The sequence below is a fragment of the Oncorhynchus mykiss genome, chromosome 17 (genome assembly GCF_013265735.2).
Source record: "Oncorhynchus mykiss isolate Arlee chromosome 17, USDA_OmykA_1.1, whole genome shotgun sequence".
In the NCBI taxonomy this organism is placed as follows: Eukaryota; Metazoa; Chordata; class Actinopteri; order Salmoniformes; family Salmonidae; genus Oncorhynchus; species Oncorhynchus mykiss.
Window position 1 is genome coordinate 75,050,061 of NC_048581.1, and position 21,575 is coordinate 75,071,635.

Consider the following 21,575-nt stretch of genomic DNA (forward strand, 5'->3'; position numbering starts at 1 on the left):
TTTGTGTCTTCATTTTTTGCTTGGATTAATGTTTTGATCATGGATTTTCACAGTCAAAGATGATGTAATTGGAAAAGTATCTTTATTTTAAGATGGGAATCTCTCAGGTGTCTGTATTAATATGATTTATGTTATCTCACAAATTATAAGTGTTTCATGGGTCCATCACATTTGATTAAGAAAAATACTGTAATTTTCACATTCACCTTGGCAGTCATCAAAGGCCTTCATGCCTTACCTAATTGCCTTCTGAGTTGTGCTAAGCTAATGGGGTGTGATGGCTGGAGCTTGTTAGGGTTTTAGGGTATTGTAGCTGATTAGTTTACAGTGGTGGAAAAAGTACCCGATTGTCATACTTGAGTAAAAGTAAAGATGCCTTAATAGAAAATGACTCAAAAGTGAAAGTCACCCAGTAAAATCCTACTTGAGTAAAAGTCTAAAGGTATTTGGTTTTAAATATACTCACATATTAAAAGTAAATGTAATAGCTAAAATATACTTAAGTATCAAAATTAAGTATAAATCATTTCATATATTATAAACTCAGCAAAAAAAGAAACTTACTCTCACTGTCAACTGTGTTTATTTTCAGCAAACTTAACATGTGTAAATATTTGTATGAACATAAGATTCAACAACTGAGACATAAACTGAACAAGTTCCATAGACGTGACTAACAGATGGAGTAATGTGTCCCTGAACAAAGGGGGGTCAAAATCAAAAGTAACAGTCAGTATCTGGAGGCCACCCAACGCCATTAAGTACTGCAGTGCATCTCCTCCTCATGGACTGCACCAGATTTGCCAGTTCTTGCTGTGAGAAGTAACCCCACGCTTCCACCAAGGCACCTGAAACTTCCCGGACATTTCTAGGGGGAATGGCCCTAGCCCTCACCCTCCGATCCAACAGGTCCCAGACGTGCTCAATGGGATTGAGATCCGGGCTCTTCGCTGGCCATGGCAGAACACTGACATTCCTGTCTTGTAGAAAATCACGCATAGAACGAGCAGTATGGCTGGTGGCATTGTCTGCTGGAGGGTCATGCCAGGATGAGCCTGCAGGAAGAGTACCACATGAGGGAGGAGGATGTCTTCCCTGTAACGCACAGCTTTGAGATTGCCTGCAATGACAAGCTCAGTCCGATGATGCTGTGACACACCGCCCCAGACCATGACGGACCCTCCACCTCCAAATTGATCCCGCTCCAGAGTACAGGCCTCGGTGTAATGCTCATTCCTTCGATGATAAACGCGAATCCGACCATCACCCCTGGTGGGACAAAACCGCGTCTCGTCAGTGAAGAGCACTTTTTGCCAGTCCTGTCTGGTCCAGCGACAGTGGGTTTGTGCCCATAGACGACGTTGTTGCCGGTGATGTCTGGTGAGGACCTGCCTTACAACAGGCCTACAAGCCCTCAACCCAGCCTCTCTTAGCCTATTGAGGACAGTCTGAACACTGATGGAGGGATTGTGCGTTCCTGGTGTAACTCGGGCAGTTGTTGTTGCCATCCTGTACCGGTCACGCAGGTGTGATGTTCGGATGTACCGATCCTGTGCAGGTGTTGTTACACGTGGTCTGCCACTGCGAGGACGATCAGCTGTCCGTCCTGTCTCCCTGTAGTGCTGTCTTAGGCATCTCACAGTACTGACATTGCAATTTATTGCCCTGGCCACATCTGCAGTCCTCATGCCTCCTTGCAGCATGCCTAAGGCATGTTCACGCAGATGAGCAGGAACCCTGGGCATCTTTCTTTTGGTGTTTTTCAGAGTCAGTAGAAAAGTCCTTTTAGTGTCCTAAGTTTTCATAACTGACCTTAATTGCCTACCGTCTAAGCTGTTAGTGTCTTAATGACCATTCCACAGGTGCATGTTCATTAATTGTTTATGGTTCACTGAACAAGCATGGGAAACATTGTTTAAACCCTTTACAATGAAGATCTGTGAAGTTGTTTGGATTTTTACGAATTATCTTTGAAAGACAGGGTCCTGAAAAAGGGGCGTTTATTTTTTTGCTGAGTTTATATAAGCAAACCAGATGGCACCATTTTCTTGTTTTGTTTAATTTATGGATATCCAATACTCGGATACTCAACATAATTTGCAAACGAAGCATGTGTTTATTGAGTCCACCAGATCAGAGGCAGTAGGGATGACAGGGATGTTCTCTTGATTAGTGTGTGAATTAGTCCACTTTCCTGCATGCTAAGCATTCGAAATGTAATGAGTACTTTTGGATGTCAGGGAAAATGTATGGAGTAAAAAGTACATTTATTTTTTCTTTAGGAATGTAGTGAAGTAAAAGTAAAATTGTCATAAATATATATACTAAAGTACAGATACCCCCCAAAAAATAATTTAAAGTACTACTTAAGTACTCTACTCCACTGTTCATTTGTGCCACAGGTCTAGCTTGTAGATCTGCCAACATTTTACAAATGTTCCTAGCGATTAGTGACTTAATATTAGGATAAATAATACATGTGTTATGAAATGTAATGTGTAGGTGTTCATGTCTGAATACAACACATTGTGAGGATTTTGTCTGTAGGCTATCATAGGACAACTGACATCAGTAACTATTTAACCACATACAAGGGACAGAATTTTTTACCCCCTCTTTGGTAAGATTTTATTGTAATTTGTTTTTTAAATTGTTTTTATTTCGTTACTTTCAACAATTGCACATGGACTACTCATTCATATATTTATGTTAAATCCCAAAAAGTTTTTTTTCTTTGTGAATAAATGAATAGGAAATACATTTTTGAAGTCAAGTGGCAAGCTTCATCAATTTCACTATCATTTTATGCACTTGGCAGATGCTACACTGTATGACTAGTGCGCGCCAAGAGGAGGGGCGTGCGTTCCCTCATTTTAGGAGTACTGCATGTCGTCTATGGTTCAACTTGTGCATGGAATTATTAAGAACTGTTTACATTTTTGAATATACTTTTTTGAATAGGGTAGGCTATATTATTTGGGAAAATTCAGGCTCATGTAATGCTGTATTAGAATCAATAGGCCTATCGGTGGAGTGAAAAAGTAGGCTTACATGTTCAAGTCCGCGCGCCGTCAAGAGTTTGGCAATGCAGTCAGAGCCAAATGAGAGATTCGTGATCTATTTTCATTAGCTCAAACAGGTAAGTAAAATCGTAAAATGCTTTATATAATTTGAGATGAGTTTCCTCGTTCTCCCTCCTCACCCAGCTATACTGTGATTTAGACATCGAATGTATTCCATTTGGATTCAGAAGAAGGTTATATTCACACTGATATGATTTAATAATCTGAAATATAATCTACGCTTTTCTATGATAGATTCCCAGTAACTTCTATTCGGCGTTGGTTCAATTTAATGTAGTTGAAATGACGCTGATTCAGCCAGGGAGTGTGTGTCAAGTGTGTTGTTTCTACTCCACTTGAAGGACAACATTCTTTCTGTTTATATTGTTTTTGTCAGTTTTAGAACTAGGTTGAGATATGCTGAAAACAAATAATATATATAATATTGTATTGACAACTACTGTATGTATTTACCTGGTTTTATGGAGGAATTGTGTACCTTAACTGTTCCATGATGATATACACATGGCATTTCCTGCAAGTCAGATAAACGTGTATTGCCTTATTGCTTGTTTAACAGGGCAGCGGTGAGAATTATAAACCTATTAATCACATCGCAGTTTAGTTGGATAGCTAATACATTAGTGCTGTTGGAGATGTTCCCAGGCAGACTCATGGCTCAGACAGTTGACCAAGCTGCATAGACAAAGTACTGTTCTCCACTGTATTCATTGATACATATTGTAATGCTCTACTCTCCTAATGACATTTGTAGAAAGAACCTGAAAAGGCTAAGGTAATGCTATTTGTGACTTTTCAATTACCAAAACCAGATTACAATGCATCACAAGCCTACCTAAAAATGGCAATGAATGGAAACTCAATTTCAAACCTTTGGTTTATTAACCATGAGCATGCAGAAAGTCAATCAGTCCTATTAATATGTATACCCATGTCCCTTCTGGTTTTAAACACTAAACCTCAGTTGGTTTGACATGAAGTTGCAGGTGTTATAATGTAACATGTACACCAGTGCAATTCAATGAATTATTGATGTTGTATATTATTGATGTTGTATATTTCCAATTTTCAATCAAGTCTAAAGGCAAATTATTATAGGTATTTTTACTGTATCATGAAGATTATTATATACCGGTAGTTAACCTCCTTATAATTATTCTGTTGTTGAAATTGCACAACACGTTTTTGAGAAGCTCCCATGTTCATGTGGGACTTAGAAGGCACGTATTGTATGACCATCTTTCTCCCAGAAAGGCACGTAGTGGTTGTGACAGGAATGCAAAGTAGAGAGGCCCAGGTCCCTGAGTGCCACATTGCTATGATGTGTCCAGTTAAACATCAACCCAGGGGATCAGGCTCAATTAAAATGCACAATGTCCAGGGGACATGGAGTGCTTTGGTCAACTTCAGTACTAGCTGTAATTGATTAGCAATTATGTATTTCAACCCATTCATCATTTGAATGTAAAGACCTCTAGGGAAATTAAAACCTCCAGGGAGATTACTATTCTATTGAATTAGAAGAAGTCTGGATTATTGATCTGTATTGAGCTAGAAAGACAGAGGGTTTGAATTACTATAACCTTCGTATGAGAACATGGAACACATTGGGATAGATGCTTTTTTAAATTTCTAGGGCTTTTACATTATTAGGTTGTGAGGACAGAGGACAGAGCATGACATTTTTAGGCACTTTCTGAAATAATTCAGATCGTTAATTAAGAAAAGGTTTCACAGACACATACTGTGTAATACCAACACAGCTCTCTTTGGCTACCGGTATCTAAACATTTCCTATTAGGCTGTTATTTACTATGATTCAGCAGAAGCTTTTAACATTGGCTCTTTATCACCACACGTCTCTTCATCACTGTCTCTCTCATATTTGGCTTGACCAGAAAGTACTCAGCTCTTTGTTTTTTAGATAAAATCCCATTATTTTTACAGTTTAGGAGTCATATTGACTGCAATCTTGTGGACTGTCTGGGCGTCCTACTTTAATAATTCATATTTTTTAGTCTCCTCAGAGATCTGCAGCTGGTCTCAATAAGGATGACATTGTCCAACCATCAGACCTGGAGGTAACCCAAAGACGTCAGTGCTCCCTTCTCTCTGTGTCCCAGATTGGAGATGGTCCACTGGGCCACCCAGTGGTTGACATGTGTCTGGCTCCAGACTGTCCTGGCCTCCACGTTGGACACCTGTCCCTCCACAGCCCCTAGCCCTGTCAACTTCTCTGTGGCCTACACCATGCCCTTCTTCCAAACAAAAAGCCCCATCCAAAACATAGTGACCAACTCAATATACCAGGAAGTGTATGTTGCATCTCAGAATGTGGTCGAAGCTGTGAACATGAGTTTGGAGAAGGTGTGGGAGCTTCCTACAGGCCCTGTGGGCAGCCCTGAGTGTAAGATTTGCAATTTGTGTGATGTTGACAAGGATCCCAACTTCCTAGAGAACACTGACAATGAGGTATTGTTGTTGGATACGTTCTTTATGTATTTATATTCTTGTGGGAGTTCTCAATATGGTGTGTGCCATTTTCACCAACTTAAGACAGATGGACAAGCACCCAATAATAATTCTTCAAAATGTTTATTCAGAAAAGAATCTAACTCTGCTGCCTATTGCCCTGACTGCCTTGCCAGCCCGCTGGGCACCAAAGTCACCATGGTGGAGGAGGGGCAGACTGTATACTTTTTTGTGGCTGCCACTGTCAACGACAGTGTTACACAGAGATATGGCAGGAAGTCCATATCAGTGCGCCGACCATTGGCAACAGAAGATGGGTTCTACAGCGATGTGCGGGGACTGACCGTTCTGCCTAACCTGCGCAGGACCTACAACATTGAGTATGTCTACAGCTTCTTCACCCAGGAGTTTGTCTACTTCCTGTCCGTCCAGAGAGAGAGCCCTGACCAGGAGTTCTCCCCGTTTCAGACTCGGCTGGGCCGCCTACCGAGGAGCGAGTGGGAGATGAGAAGATACCGGGAGGTGGTTCTAGAGTGCCGTTTCGAACCCAAGCGGAGGAGGAAGAGGAACACGGTGAGCGGGAGCGAGGCCTTTAAGGATGTGGTTTACAATGTGGTGCAGGCAGCCCACTTTGGGAAGGCAGGCAGGGAGCTGGCAGATGAACTAGGGGCAGAGGAAGAGGATGACATCCTGTATGGAGTGTTCGCTGTCACAGATGACAACGGGGTCACAGAGCACGACTCAGCCCTCTGTGCCTTTCCCATGGACAACGTGAACAAGGCTATCGATGACGGGGTGGATGACTGCTGTAAGTCCGGCCCAGAACAGCTGTCCCGGGGACTGTGCCACTTCCAGGCCTGCGAGAGCTGTCCTCATGAGGTGAGTTCACCAGCCCACCTACTCAACACTCACACAGGTTTCTCCAGAGAGGTGTTGATAAATTGTGTTATATACTGTATGTATATTCCGTCTGTTCAGTATGTCTCCAAAATGCATATATAGCATGTAGTTTTTTGCTTACAGGCTTACTGCACTCTAATATTTGTGACAGACTGAGTAAACGTTAGTTTGGCTGCTTGAGCAGTACAGAGAGGAAGCCCAGATGCGTGCGTACATGCCTGGATGGACTGGTAAAATGGAGACTTGTCTGTGGAGTCAGTGAGAGTGGGTGATCCACTGATAACTATATAAAAAAAGTTTTACAAAAGTGTGAAACAGTGTAAAGGATAATGAGTGCACCAGGAGATAAGTGGGAGCTGTCTGTAGGACTGGAACATTCTGTACTCCTTTTATGGCAGTAATCCAGATTATTTTAACAGCTCTCATTCCTGTGTAGATGTAGATATAAGATCATTTGTATATTCTACAGTACATTTGGAAGGTATTCAGACCCCTTGACATATTCCATATTTTGTTACGTTACATCCTTATTCTACGAAAATTGTATTCTAAATTTTTTCAAATGTATACATTTATAAAAAATAATACCTTACATACAGTACCAGTCAAAAATGTGGACACACCTACTCATTCAAGGGTTTTTCTTTCTTTTTACTATTTTCTACTTCGTAGAATAATAGTGAAGACTTCAAAACTATGAAATAACACATATGGCATCATGTAGTAACCAAAAAAGTATCAAACAAATCAAAATATATTTTATATTTGAGATTATTCAAGGTAGCCACCCTTTGCCTTGATGACAGCTTTGCCCAGATGACACATCCATAAGGCTTAATCAAAATTCTTCTGTTGTCAGCTAATATTTTGTCTATTCAATTTAGTGAAAAGCATTGGTGTTTAGTATGAGGTTTTCAGCATGAAATATCCTTTATATATTTTGTACACAATTTTATTTATTTTACAATGTCAAAATGTATGTTTTGTCAATGTTTGGGCATCAAATCAGTGGCAGTTGTGATGTTTTTGTTTGGTTTATAATGCCATTGATGATTAGATGTGTTTTTTCAGTAAAAAGGCAATTTTCTCTTGAACCATATGGCCTATCTATTAAAAACTCAGGGACAATATGGACACTGATATAAAAAATGAATAGTATATATGAATATATATATATATTTTAAGTTATTCAAGTATAAATTACAAAATTTACCATAGATTGCTATAGATTTTCTGTTCATTACCAAAATACCTGAAGATTCTGGTAACTTTGGTAAACTAACGGTAGCTTTGCAACCCTACTTCTGACTCCTTAACTCCTCTAGGGAGCAATCAATTTGTCCGGAAGCTATTTTCTTAGGATGTATAACTGCTTTATGGAAAAAGGACACACCATTATTCCAACACAAGAAAACAGCTGAAAAGGAACAGGATTTTGGACAGAGGCCAATGTATTTGGGAGTTAGTTAGCTTTTAAACTTGTTTCCAGATATGTGTCTTTGAATAAATGTCTCATGGCACATGTACTTTAACAGTGCCTTTGGCAATGTTCTATTGTCAGTCAAATGAATTTTATGCCTCATTAATCTGGCAATTAAACAACATTTTTGATTGTCACGGTAAGGCCGAGACAATAAGAAGACACAGTGGCAGAATAAATTCATCCACACCTTTGTTTCATCACAAAACCGGAGAGCAACATCTGCCTGGTGAAGTCCACAAAACAAACAGTTACATGGTCAAGCAAGTTAATATTTCCAACATTTTCAGACTACTAAAAAACGATTGATTTAGAACCAGAGAGAGTTACTGCAAGTCACAAAGAAAACAGGAGCTGCCTCCACTAATTCCAGCAGCATTTCAACGTCAATATTTCCACATCATCAAATCACCTATGTTTAGTCTAATACAGTGACAACTAAGATACCAAAAAACGATTTAGCCCAATCAACGTAATCTAAATATGATATGGCTGTCCATGGTACTGATTAACATGTTGACTCACCCTGAAACGCCAATGCCATCGTCCTCTCTTTTATGACTCTGTCATACAGTACACACTTTTAGTTTTAGTTGTCCTAGGTTACCTGGTTAAAATGCTTGCTCGTTAGTCTAACTTCCTTTGATGGGCAATGACGCGCCAGGCCAGCAAGTTTAACATTAGCCTACTACCTCTAGCTACATATTGAACTTCCATCCTCTCAGGCCAGGGACACAATATATGAATTTATGGTTAGATCAGAATCACCATTATAATAATTTGCCAGTATGGAGAATTAAGTAAAACCACTAGTCCAAATCCCTATCTCGATCCATGGGTAATTTAGGAAAGGGACGATTTTAGCTAGCTAGTTAGCCACCGGAGGACAACGACACAATGAGATGCAATAATTAATTTTTTTTCTGTAAATTACGTTTGGCTTGTGATTGGTTTGAAGCCAAATCCAAACTGGCATCAGATAGAGTGCGTACACATACTGAGACAGAGGGGTGCTGTTTCGCTCAATCGGATGCTTTTCCAGGGAGATACATTCAGCCTCCTACAAACTGAAGGAAGCCTGGCCATGAACCTCCTTGAATGTGGAATGTTCCTGTAAGGCCATTGGAGAGTTTGACATTTAGCCACATTATGTGCATCAGATAACTATTGACTAAATTTAGAGGTTCCAATGATATTGAAGATGGTTGACAGCTTGAAATGTTGTCTTTGCCAGATTCATAAGCGAAGTATTATGCCAAATTAAGAACTTGCCAACAAACTCCTGTGCTCCACTATTAGTCACACTTGACATTAAATGGGTGGATGAACGAAAATCCTTCATTAGATTCTCATTCTGCAATACTGTAATTCTAGGTGAAGGCAACTGAGGCCACCTCTACCATGTTTTACAGTACTTTTCTGTTCCTGTGTGTTTTCACAATTCAGGGCAGGAGTGGCCTGCCAGCTGGAATTTACAGGAATCTGAAATCCTGGCCCCTCCCTCTCCAACAGTAGCTCATAGCTGATACCAATAACCCTGCTTCTCACAAGAACAACTACACTTCCTTTTAGTGTCATTACCTGTTGTGTAGTAGGCATTATGGAAGTGGATATATTTTGTTATGTGGTCAGATGACTTGAAAACAGAGCCCTTTGGCCACACATACCAGTGGTGGTTTGGTGTCGAAAAACAGATGCATATGCAGAAAATAACCTCATACCTACTGCAAAATATGGTGTTTTGGGATTATTTTGCTTTCACTGGTCCTGGGGGCCTTGTTAAGGTCAATTGCATCAAGAACTTTTCCAAGTACCAGGACATTTTTGTCAAAAACCTAGTTATCTCTGCCAGGAGGCTGAAACTTGACCACAAGTGGATCTTCCAGCAAGAGAAATAACCCCAAACACACAACAAAATCTACAAAGGAATGGTAAATTGACCACAAATCAACATTTTGCAATGGCCATCTCAGTTTCTGGACTTGAACCCCATTGAAAACCTGTAGTTTGAATTGAAGAGGGTAGTCCTTAATCGCACACTAAGAATATCAAGGATCTGGAAAGATGGAGGAATGGTCTCTCTGTATGGAGGAATGGTCTAGGATCCCTCCCAATGTGTTCTCCAATCTCATAAAACATTTGACAAAAATGCTCAGTGTCACTATCCTCGCATGCGGAGGTTATTAGTTGTCAAACAAAACCTCTGACCAATTGTATTAGTATTAAAATGTAAATAATTAAAATAATAAAATGTATAAAATGTTTGCTCATCTTTATCAAGGGTGCCAATAATTTGGGACCCGAGTGTATAATTTGAAGTCTGTTTCAGTGTACTATTACTGGCCCATTGCATTGAGTGCTTACTGTTGTCTGGTTATTGCCTCACTGTCTGCCCTCTACCTCCAGCACACCCAAATGTTGTGAAACCATGGAAATAAACCCACCTTAACCAATCTTTTCCTAGTACAGTATTGTGGGAGAAAACACCTTTTTTTACAAGTTCCCGAGACAGTCAGAAAAAACACTCTGATCATACGACATATTCAATTTTGTGTCAGTAGTACAGATACTGATTCCCAAACACCACTGCTTGTGGTGCATATACTGTTCCTTAGCTATATCCTTCTTCTTCTAGTTTTTGATTCAACTGCCTTTTTGGAGAATTGTTAATTTGCACAACAGCTTGTGTGCATATTCTTGACTGTTATAACTTGAAATCTGAGACAATGATTGCTTCGTTATCATGTTATTTGTACCTCTTTAGATGGATCGAATAATAGGTTTAATTGTACCACGTCAGAGTGATCACTAGAATATAGTAGCGCTATGAATCACTGTGGCCTCTGAGGCCAGACACGATTGTGGTTTTCTGGTCCCATGAGGAAGTTGGGCAAAATGAGTCAATAATGATGCACAGACTACAACTGACATAATAATAGCATCAGAACTGTGGAGCAACTCACTGGTCGGCGTGCTCTCAAAGTGTTCCCTTCTAAAGCTTTACAACTTTTTCTTCCTTGTTCACTTGGCATCAGAAAAGCTGCTCATCTAGTTCCTTGTTCCTAGAACCTTCATGCCACATTTGTTTACAAAACAACAGCAGTAGGCTGTAGTGCCTCAAGGCCTGATGTCAAGTACCCTCATATACTGCCCTACGTTTACTAAAGCACTTTAGCCAACAGGTTGGAGCTGGAGGGCTTTTGTTACAAAATGTGAACACAATTTGTACATGCATCAAGATAATTCTTTTTTTGCTTTCTGTTATTTACACTCTTAGAAAAAAGGATTGCAAAAGTATTCTCCTGGCCCTACTAAAAATGTACATCGTCTCCCTATCTACTATGGCCTATCTCCCTGTTACTAGAGCATGGAGAACAATGCCACCTGCAGGGACCACCCCAGCATGGTGTCTAAGCCTTATTACAGAGTGGACCTCTTCAACAAGCAGATGAATGATGTCCTGCTCACCTCACTGCTGGTCACCACCATTGAGAACAAGACCGTGGCACACATTGGCACCTCCACTGGACGGCTCCTGCAGGTATGGAGGGGGACAGAGAGCTCACAATAGTGTGTGATCCTGATCCATTTGATCTAATGAATGAAAAATGTGAACACAGTCCAGCCCTTCTTTGATAGATTACTAACTATCTGCTCTGTCTCTTTGTCAGCTTGTTTTGAGAAGATCAAGCCCTACTATCTTTGCTAATTACACCTTGGTAGAGAACCAGAGGGTCTCCTCCATTGCTGCTGTGTACTCGTCAGAATCTCTACTGTTTGTGGTTGGAGACAAGGTATGGAAAAGCCTGTTCAAAATATGTTACAGTTAGTTAATACACTGTACACAGTAATCAAAGTGACTCTTTGATTTGATCAAAGTTAATCAAATCTCTCTCTTTGGCTGTTAGGTGATCCAGGTGCCTCAGAGAGGGCCAGGCTGCCAGCACTTCATGACCTGTGCAATGTGCCTGATGGCCCCTGAGTTCATGGGCTGTGGCTGGTGCTCTGGAGTGTGCTCTTGGAAGGAGGAGTGCAGTGGCCGCTGGAGGAATGAGTCTTGCCCCCCTGGTATCACCGGGGTGAGAAGAACTGAGGAGAGGGATGTGTTTGTTTAATGCAGTTTAGATTGGAGCAATTAGCTTCCCACCAATACCATTGTTGTTAATGCTGGCTAGAAATGTCATTAGTCATATGCATGTTTGGTTATCATAAAGATATGTTTGAGATTGTCCATATTCACAGATTACCTGAGCATAACGTGACCATAACTTTGTATTTGTATGTGGTTATTATGCTAAGTTGTTATTGTTGGTCATATGCTGAGTCTGTTTGTTCCTGTTTGGTTTAGTTCTTCCCCAAGATGGCTCCCCCTGATGGTCAGTCAGAGCTGACTCTGTGTGGCTGGGAGTTCCAGTCTCCCCTGAGGCCTGCCATCAGCTCCAGAACCCACCTGGTCAGACTGGGACAGACAGCCTGTGCTGTGCTGCCACTGAAGAGCAACAACACACAGTAGGATTTTTCACACTTTATTGTTCTTCGCCCAGGACAAAGACTGGCCCTGGGTTAATTTAGCCTGTTTTCACACAAGCAGGATTAACTGAAACCAAATGTCACTTTTCTGGAGTAGCAAATTCAAATGAGGTAACAGTAGAACTCTGTGATTGGCTAGCCCCGAAAAGTCGGTACTAATCCTCCTCCAAAGCAGGGCCAGCTAGTCCTGGGCCAAGGGTGGTGCTAGCCCAATTTAGAATGTTTAAGTGTGGATACTCTCTTAGCCCTGGACTAAGTTTGAACTCTCTCAGTGAGTACCACTCACAATGACAGAAATACACAGTGAATCATATTAGACATATTGACTTAAACTGAGTATACCAAACATTAGGAACACTTTCCTAACATTGAGTTGCATCCCCGCTTTTGCCCTCAGAACAGCCTCAATTCATTGGGGCATGGACTCCACAAGGTGTTGAAAGCATTACAAAGGGATGCAGGCCATGTTGACTCCAGTGCTTCCCACTGTTGTGTCAAGTTGGCTGGATGTCCTTTGGGTGGCGGACCATTCTTGATACACACAGGAAACTGTTGAATCTGAAAAACCCAGCAGCATTGCAGGTCTTCACCCTCTGAATGACACACATACATAATCCATCTCTCAATTGTCTTAAGGCTTAATCTACACTGATTGAAGTGGATTTAACAATTGACATCAATAAGGGATCAGAGTTTTCACCTGGATTCACCTGATCAGTCTATGTCATGGAAAGAGCAGGTGTTTTTAATGTTTTGTTTACTCAGTGTATACAGTAGGTTTATTATATGTAGGTAGGTTTTACTCAACTAGAAATGCAACATAGATGTTAATAAAACTGAAATGTATTCATGTCTCGTGGTGATTTCTGATGCATCAATGTTAATTTGACACCGACATGTTGATGAGCCTGTTCTTGTGCCGCTCCTTAGCCTGGTGTGTAAGATTCGCTCTGGGGCCATTGAACTGTCCAAACCAGTTAACATCACTGTAGAGGTGCAAGAGGGGAAGGTGGAGGGCCGCTACTCCATCGACGGGAACGCGGAGATGCCAGGATTTACCTTTGTGGTAATTTGAACCTACCGTTGATTTAACTGCTTAGTTGTAGTTGGGTGATTCATTTGATTATGCCTCTGTTAATAATAAAATATATTATTGCATGTAATAGAAACATATTGTGAATATCAAGTGAGTTTGGAAGTATCCTCTGTTGTACATACAAAGTCACCATCACATTATCAGCAATACTTGATGAATGGCCTTTAGATTAAATTGGGGACATTTTGCTCCCTCTGGCAGATTCCCAACATCACAGAGATCCAGCCCAACTATGGGCCACGTGTTGGGGGAACTCTGATCACTGTGACTGGGCCTCACCTGGACGCTGGGAAGACCAGAAGGGTCACTCTGAATGGAGAGCCCTGCCCAATCACCAGGTGGGCAGATGCAGTTACTGGTTATGTTATTATGTCTCTCTTGTGATGTTTTCACCCAAAGTCTGTTTTCTCTAACCTGGACTTCTAAAATACCTGACTGTACACTCTTAGAAAAAAAGGTTCCAAAATTGTTCTTCCACTGTTCCCATAGGAGAATCCTTTTTGGTTCCAGGTAGAACCTTTTTTGGTTTCATGTAGAACTCTTTTGTGTTCCATGTAGAACCCTCTGTGGAAAGCATTCTACATGGAACCCAAAAGGATTCTACCTGAAACCAAAAATGGTTCTTCAAAGGGTTCTCCTATGGGGACAGCTGAAAAACCCTTTTAGGTTCTAGATAGCACATTTTTTCTATGAGTTTATGACATAATTCACTGTCTACTATTTACCTGTGAGAGCCGCATGCTTGTCCCAGCATTTGTTTGTACAGTAATGTCAGTATTGGAAACTGATTTCGATCTGACTGTACTCAGACTACTTATTATTATTTTTTTTATTTTTTTTTACCTTTAAACCTTTCAATTACAGGGAGTGAATGAAAAACTAGTTGTTTTGATGACTAACTCACTGTGGGGGAAATATATATATAGATATTTTTAAATTGTCTGTTAAACTTTTTAATGTGTCAGATGTGAAAGCCACATGTAGAGTGAGGTGAACCTACATCCTATAGTATTGCCTGTAGGAGCACTAACCCTGGACTTTCTCTCTACTCCACCGGTCTCCAGTGTCACAGCGCCCAGAGGGAACATGTCCTCCATCATCTGTCTGTCTCAGCCCATCTCGGAGGTGAGGGACGTCCCCCTCAGTGTGTTCATAGACAAGTCCCCCGTCCTCACCACCAAGGTCTTCTACTACAAAGAGAACCCCGAGGTCACAGCCGTCCTCCCAGACTGTAGTTTTGACAGGTAGGCCAAGCCAGTGAGGCTTCTTCACTATATCGAATGACCCGTCTCAACGATCAGTGTTACCATCTCAACCATGAGACAAGGTTGAACGATCTAAGCCCTGCTGCTGGGTCTATGTAGAATATGTTATGTTATCGTCTCTCCACTCTCCAGGGGGTCAAAGATAATCATTGAGGGGAAGAACTTGGACTCTGTATACAGGACCATCATCCGCTTTAGGCCCAATGAGAGCCACCTGAAGCCTGTCACCAGAGTAAGATCTCGTTGTAAGATTATACTACCACATACTGTGTACATGATAGAGATGAAAACATGTTTTATCTCTATAGTATACATAATATAATCATATTCATACAGCTATTTTTTATAATTCCCTCCAGGAGTGCACAGGCAAGTCGTTGCCCACACGGATGGAGTGCATAACCCCTGCTTTCCCCCGGGAAGAGACAGAGGAAGGGGAGCTCTCCTTTGATATGGATGGAGCTGTTGGACTGTGGAATGGAGAGTTCTCCTACCACCCCTATGGCGAGCCAATACCCTTTGAAACTGACGGCCATGTACTTAGGCTGTATGCTGGACAAGATGAAGTGTCACTACATGTAAGTGCAACAGTGCCATAACAACAAAATGGTAATGGTGTCATGTCTATTTGACTGCAACTTACTGTCAGAAGGAGTAAGAATACTGTATTTATTGCTTACATACGGTTTAAACCTTTTCAAGAAGAAAAACTCAGAACTCTTTTTTTCTCCACCCTCACAGCACCAGAAACTGAATCTTGTGAGTTCCTGCATGACAATCACTATGACAGTGGGAGGAGTGGATTGTGACGCGAAAGTTCTGGACAATGAAATCACCTGCAGGATCCCTAGAAACGTAACCATCAGTGGACTGCCTGTGAAGGTAAGTTAGTAACTGGAAACTATGTTGTCCATTCAACATTAGAGTATGTCAACAGCTTTACATAGATTCAAGCAATAAACATCCTACTATTGGGTTTTCCCTAAATATGTGTTTAAGTGAGGAAAACCAGACAGTAGTCTGGCAGCAGTCTTGATCTGACTCACTGTCTATCCTCCCCCAGATTTCCATCAATGGGCAGGTTCACAACGTTGGGACAGTGGTCCTGGTCAGTAACCACTACATGGTGGGCATCGTACTGGGGATACTGGGGGCCCTGGTGGCGGGGGCCGTGCTGGCCTTTGTAGTCATGAAGCACCTGAGGAAGCAGAAGAAAGGTGGGTTTCCATGTCTGTCTGGACTTTAATCAGGCCATCTTACACAACCCCAATGGTTGTGAGGATGTCTTATGCAACTGGTTTCAGTAGGACATCCACAGCCGTGCACAGTGACAGCGGTAGCTAACATTGTCTTGTTGACTTTTGATGCGGTTCCCTACTCCCTTGGTTTATGATTGAAAACTCATTTCCAGCCTCTCAGGTGGAGACCCGTTTGGCTCATAACCACAACCGCCCCGGCAGCAGTAGTGTGGAACTGTCACCTGTAGGGGACTACAGAAGAGGTGAGACTGTAATTGGCTAATATCATATTTTATGTAGGGAATCTATCAATCCATTTAGTCTCGTTCAATTTCTATTCTTAGGTTTCAACAACAGTGGTTGAAATCTACACATACTTACATAAATTAATTATCTACACATGCTGAAGGAACTCTACTGACCTTGCCCCTCACCACTCTAGTAGTCCTGCCTCAGAGGCCAAGTTCGGCTCTGGGAAGCCCAGTGGTGTTCCCCAGCCCGGCCTATGCTGCAGGCAGCATGGACCCCACCCTCACCCCCCTCATGCCCCCTGAGAAGATCTCCATCTCCAGCTTTAGACCAGAGCTCCTGGAGGAGGTGAAGGACGTGCTGATCCCAGCAGACATGCTCATCGTCCAGCACCACCAGATCATCGGCAAGGGTCAGTCTCATTACAGTGTGTACAGCACACAGAGTGCTTTTTAATCAAATGCACATAGGCTACTACTCCCATACCACCTTGACTGATGGATAGAGGGTGTTATTATAGCATATAAATCAGCTATTTTAAAGTTCATGGATCATAACAGGGACTCACACCGATGACGTGATATACAGTATGTCGTTGAATTTTGTTTCTGATGATAATAATGTTCTCTTATCTCACCAGGTCATTTTGGCACAGTTTACCATGGCTACTTCACAGACCATAACAACAGAGAAATCCACTGTGCAGTCAAGTCATTGAACAGTGAGCACCTCCTCCCTGATTCACAATGTTCTAGATCTGAACCAGGTGGACTGAGTATTAGTCACCTGTACATGTGACCAGCTGGGTAAACATGGAACAACCCTGCTCATACGCAGGAATAATTAAAAATGTACACTAGGTTTAATGTGGTTTGTTTAGGGTTTTTAAGCTTTATCTGTAAATGTTGACTGTTCATAAGCAGTTTTTACGTTAATTTATGTGTGTGCCCTGCATATGAGCATGCATTTGTGTGTGCGTGTGTTGTGCATGTGTCGTGCATGTGTGTGTGTGTGTGCCATATCAGGGATAACAGATGTAGAAGAGGTAGAGCAGTTTCTGAAGGAGGGCATCTTGATGAAGGGGTTCCATCACACCAATGTTCTCTCTCTGCTGGGCATCCTGTTGCCTCAGGAGGGGCTCCCCCTGGTGGTACTACCTTATATGAAGCACGGGGACCTCCGCCACTTCATACGCTGTGAGAAAAGGGTGAGGAAGCCGGCGCCAAACAGTAGCTACAATACAATGTTCACTTTTATCAGCATACAAGGGATCTCCTTAACACCTCAGTGATATATCTCAAGGCTTATGTGACCGACATCTTTATTGTGTGGTATTGATTCTTCCTATAGAACCCCACGGTGAAAGACCTGATTGGCTTTGGGCTTCAGGTTGCCAAGGGGATGGAGTACTTAGCACATATGAAGTTTGTGCACAGAGACCTCGCAGCACGCAACTGCATGTAAGTCAGGGTTGAGCAGTCACTTCAGTTCTCTGTGACTGGGGCTAGTCACCACTTTAAACTATACATTAGTCCTGACATAAGCAAACTGGTTTTATTTTACTTAGCAATGCTACTGTACTATAGTTGCAGGCTTGCTTTCACAGATCACCAATCTGTGACCCTTATGTTTGCCCTTACTGTGCAGGCTGGATGAGTCGTACACAGTGAAGGTGGCAGACTTCGGCATGGCCAGGGATGTGTTCGATAAGGAGTACTACAGTGTTCAGGACCACAGGAAGGCCAAGCTACCAGTCAAATGGATGGCCATTGAGAGCCTACAGACACAGAAATTCACTGCCAAGTCAGACGTAGTAAGTGAAGGAATTACTTTCTGATAACATAATAAGAATTAGGCAGCAGTTGTGGAATTAGGACTGGCTATTAATTACAGTGTTACTACACAGCAATAAGAGCAACTTTATATTACACTCAAATCATTTCTCACCATGCTAACTTTCATCATGACCTCCTATTACAGTGGTCCTTTGGGGTTTTGATATGGGAGATGTTAACCAGAGGAGCAAGCCCCTACCCAGAGGTGGACCCCTATGACATCACACATTACCTGCTGAAAGGCAGGAGACTCCCCCAACCACAGTTCTGTCCTGACCCTTTGTAAGTAGTGGTAATGATAGTCTAGATAACAGTTCATTTTGTTGAAAATACTTCATAGTAGAACTCAAAAGAAAAAAATAAGCCCTTTTCAAAGTAAACAAATGATATGTCTATAGTAAATATGGTTATACAGTAACATAGATGCTTTAAAAAATCAGAAGGTTTTGGATGAATTTCCCACCTCTACAGTTGCAACAAAGAGAACCAGGAAAATATAGCCAGTAATTAAAGGATGTGGGAAAGGTTAACCTGCAGTGTTAAACCTGTAAATGTCCACCACACACATATCCAAATATTGTTAAGCAATGTCGTCTGGGAGTTAATGATCATCAATATGCTTCACTTGAAAGATATCCTTAAACGCGCCCATACGCACACACATTTACTGGTATGAGATTACATCTGAACGTCAATGTTTTTCCATGTGTTCTCATCCCATTATCAATGATACATCCTACAGTCTAATCTAATGTGTCCCTTCTCCCAGTGAAAAATAGGAAGTGTTGAAATACAGATTAACAATTGACAGAACAACAGTTGAGTAGGATAGCAAAACATAATGGCTGACTTTTCTGTGTGGGGAAAAAACACATCAAATATGTAAAGGCTATAAATCGTCTCCATATCGCTTTTGCTTAGTCATTTCGGTCCGTAAATTGAAATAAGTACATAGCCTGTACAATATTGTTTTATTTCAGTTAAGCAATTTGTACACTACCGTTCAAAAGTTTGGGATCACTTAGAAATTTCCTTGTTTTCCATGAAAACATACATGAAATGAGTTGCAAAATTAATAGGAAATATAGTCAAGACATTGACAAGGTTATACATAACTGTGTCCTTCAAACTTTGCTTTCGTCAAAGAATCCTCCATTTGCAGTAATTACAGCCTTGCAGACCTTTGGCATTCTAGTTGTCAATTTGTTGAGGTAATCTGAAGAGAGTTCACCCCATGCTTCCTGAAGCACCTTCCACAAGTTGGATTGGCTTGATGGGCACTTCTTACAGTCATGCTGCTCCCACAACAATTCAATAGGGTTGAGATCCGGTGACTGTGCTGGCCACTCCATTATAGACAGAATACCAGCTGACTGCTTCATCCCTAAATAGTTATTGCATAGTTTGGAGCTGTACTTTGGGTCATTGTCCTGTTGTAGGAGGAAATTGGCTCCAATTAAGCGCTGTCCACGGTATGGCATGGCGTTGCAAAATGGAGTGCCTTCCTTCTTCAAGATCCCTTTTACCCTGTATATATCTCCCACTTACCACCACCAAAGCACCCCCAGACCATCACATTGCCTCTACCATGCTTGACAGATGGCGTCAAGCACGCCTCCAGAATCTTTTCATTTTTTCTGCATCTCACAAATGTTCTTCTTTGTGATCCAAACACCTCAAACTTAGATTAGTCCCTGTAGATACTTTTTTCCAATCTTCCTCTGCCCAGTGTCTGTGTTCTTTTGCCCATCTTAATACTTTATTTTTATTGGCCAGTCTGAGATATGGCTTTTTCTTTGAAACTCTGCCTAGGCCAGCATCCCGGAGTCGCCTCCTCACTGTTGACGTTGAGACTGATGTTTTGCGGGTATTATTTAATGAAACTGCCAGTTGAGAACTTGTGAGGCATCTGTTTCTCAAACTAGACACTCTAATGTACTTGCTCATTTGTGCACCTGGGCCTCCCGGGGCCTTTCTCTTTCTATTCTGGTTAGAGACAGTTTGCGCTGTTCTGTGAAGGGAGTAGTACGCAGCGTTGTACGACATCTTCAGTTTCTTGGCAATTTCTCACATGGAATAGCTTTCATTTCTCAGAACAAGAATAGACTGACGAGTTTCAGAAGGAAGGACTTTGTTTCTGGCCATTTTGAGCCTGTAATCGAACCCACAAATGCTGATGCTCCAGATACTCAACTAGTCTTAAGAAGGCTTTATTGCTTCTTTAATCAGAACAACAGTTTTCAGCTCTGCTAACATAATTGCAAAAGGGTTTTCTATTGATTAATTAGCCTTTTAAAATGATAAACTTGAATTAGCTAACACAACATGCTATTGGAACACAGGTGTGATTGTTGCTGATAATGGGCCTCTGTACGCCTATGTAGATATTCCATAAAAAATCTGACGTTTCCAGCTACCATAGTCATTTACAACATTAACAATGTCTACACTGTATTTCTGATCAATTTGATGTTGTTTTAATGGACAAAAACAAGGACATTCCAAACTTTTGAATGGTAATGTATGACTTGTACTTCTATTGTTAGAAGAAAGCCCCATAGTATGTTCTATATGGAACTCTCTCCAGGTATGCCATCATGCTGCAGTGCTGGGACCCAGACCCAGAGATGAGACCCAGCTTCGCAACGCTGGTGTCTGCTGTCCTGACCATCCTGTCTGGCCTTGAGGGGGAGCACTACATCAGCCTCAAGGTCACCTATGTCAATCTGGACCAGCCACGCCCCTACCCTGCCCTCACAGAGTCCGCAGATGAGTGTGATTCCACAGACACTGAAGACACACGCTCAATGTCCTCCTGATGTCACATCAGGACAGGTACATGTAATACAGTATGGCTTGGTGCTATGAGCACAAGGGGCTCAGTTAGAAAGTCAAACTAAAGGTCGTCGTTTATCCTGGAGAAAATGACTTGTCTTTTACTACCTAGTGTTGAAAGTGTAGGGACTTAAATGGTCCTCCCCCATTCACATTATAGTATATTACCTGGGAAAGCTTTTGGTAAATAATAACGGATGTAATGTCTATATGTTTTCTCTTAATTTTTTTGAGATGTAGTAATTATACTGTATATTTTGGATCATAATTTTACCAAACAAAATGTACCCTAATGTTTTAACAGTGATCTGTTATTATTCTGTTATTTTATTTTATGCACAATGTGTTTTAGATAGTGTAATAAATTAACATATTTATTTGTTTATATACTCTTGTTCCTGTGAGATTTGAGTAAAATGGCTCATTTATGTAAAATTCCAATATGATAAGAAATTAATTTATGTAATTTAAGTTTTAACATTTTCTACATTAGCTTCTTCCCATGTGGTGGTTTCACCCATTGTCACTGTCTGTCTCATCAGAGACAACTGACACTTGTGTAAACTGTCACTGGTAAATATGCAGCTGGGAT

General features: G+C 41.4%; 1 protein-coding gene across 2 annotated transcripts; it reads left to right on the forward strand.

Moving 5' to 3' along the window:
• The first annotated feature begins 2,817 nt into the window (after positions 1 to 2,817).
• Positions 2,818 to 21,368, forward strand: mst1rb (macrophage stimulating 1 receptor b). Of its 2 annotated transcripts, XM_021569767.2 has the most exons (21): positions 2,818 to 3,139; positions 5,102 to 6,434; positions 11,300 to 11,476; positions 11,607 to 11,729; positions 11,844 to 12,014; positions 12,284 to 12,444; positions 13,396 to 13,531; positions 13,763 to 13,899; positions 14,626 to 14,805; positions 14,959 to 15,058; positions 15,186 to 15,404; positions 15,568 to 15,708; positions 15,890 to 16,043; positions 16,238 to 16,327; positions 16,507 to 16,725; positions 16,954 to 17,034; positions 17,339 to 17,520; positions 17,664 to 17,773; positions 17,961 to 18,126; positions 18,294 to 18,430; positions 20,736 to 20,967. In XM_021569767.2, the coding sequence occupies exons 2-21, from the start codon at positions 5,214 to 5,216 to the stop codon at positions 20,965 to 20,967; spliced, it is 4,137 nt and encodes a 1,378-aa protein (XP_021425442.2). In that variant the 5' UTR covers positions 2,818 to 3,139; positions 5,102 to 5,213. The 2 variants fall into 2 exon arrangements, with proteins under 2 accessions (XP_021425442.2, XP_036806569.1); XM_036950674.1 differs by lacking the exon at positions 2,818 to 3,139 and having other exon boundaries at positions 5,214 to 6,434; positions 20,736 to 21,368.
• The last annotated feature ends 207 nt before the right edge of the window (positions 21,369 to 21,575 follow it).

Coding starts and splice junctions, on each gene's coding strand:
- mst1rb (XM_021569767.2), top strand. CDS start 5,214: ATGGTCCACTGGGCCACCCAGTGGTTGACATGTGTCTGGCTCCAGACT. Junction 13,532..13,762: donor TGCCAGGATTTACCTTTGTG/GTAATTTGAACC, acceptor TCCCTCTGGCAG/ATTCCCAACATCACAGAGAT. Junction 17,035..17,338: donor TGCAGTCAAGTCATTGAACA/GTGAGCACCTCC, acceptor GTGCCATATCAG/GGATAACAGATGTAGAAGAG.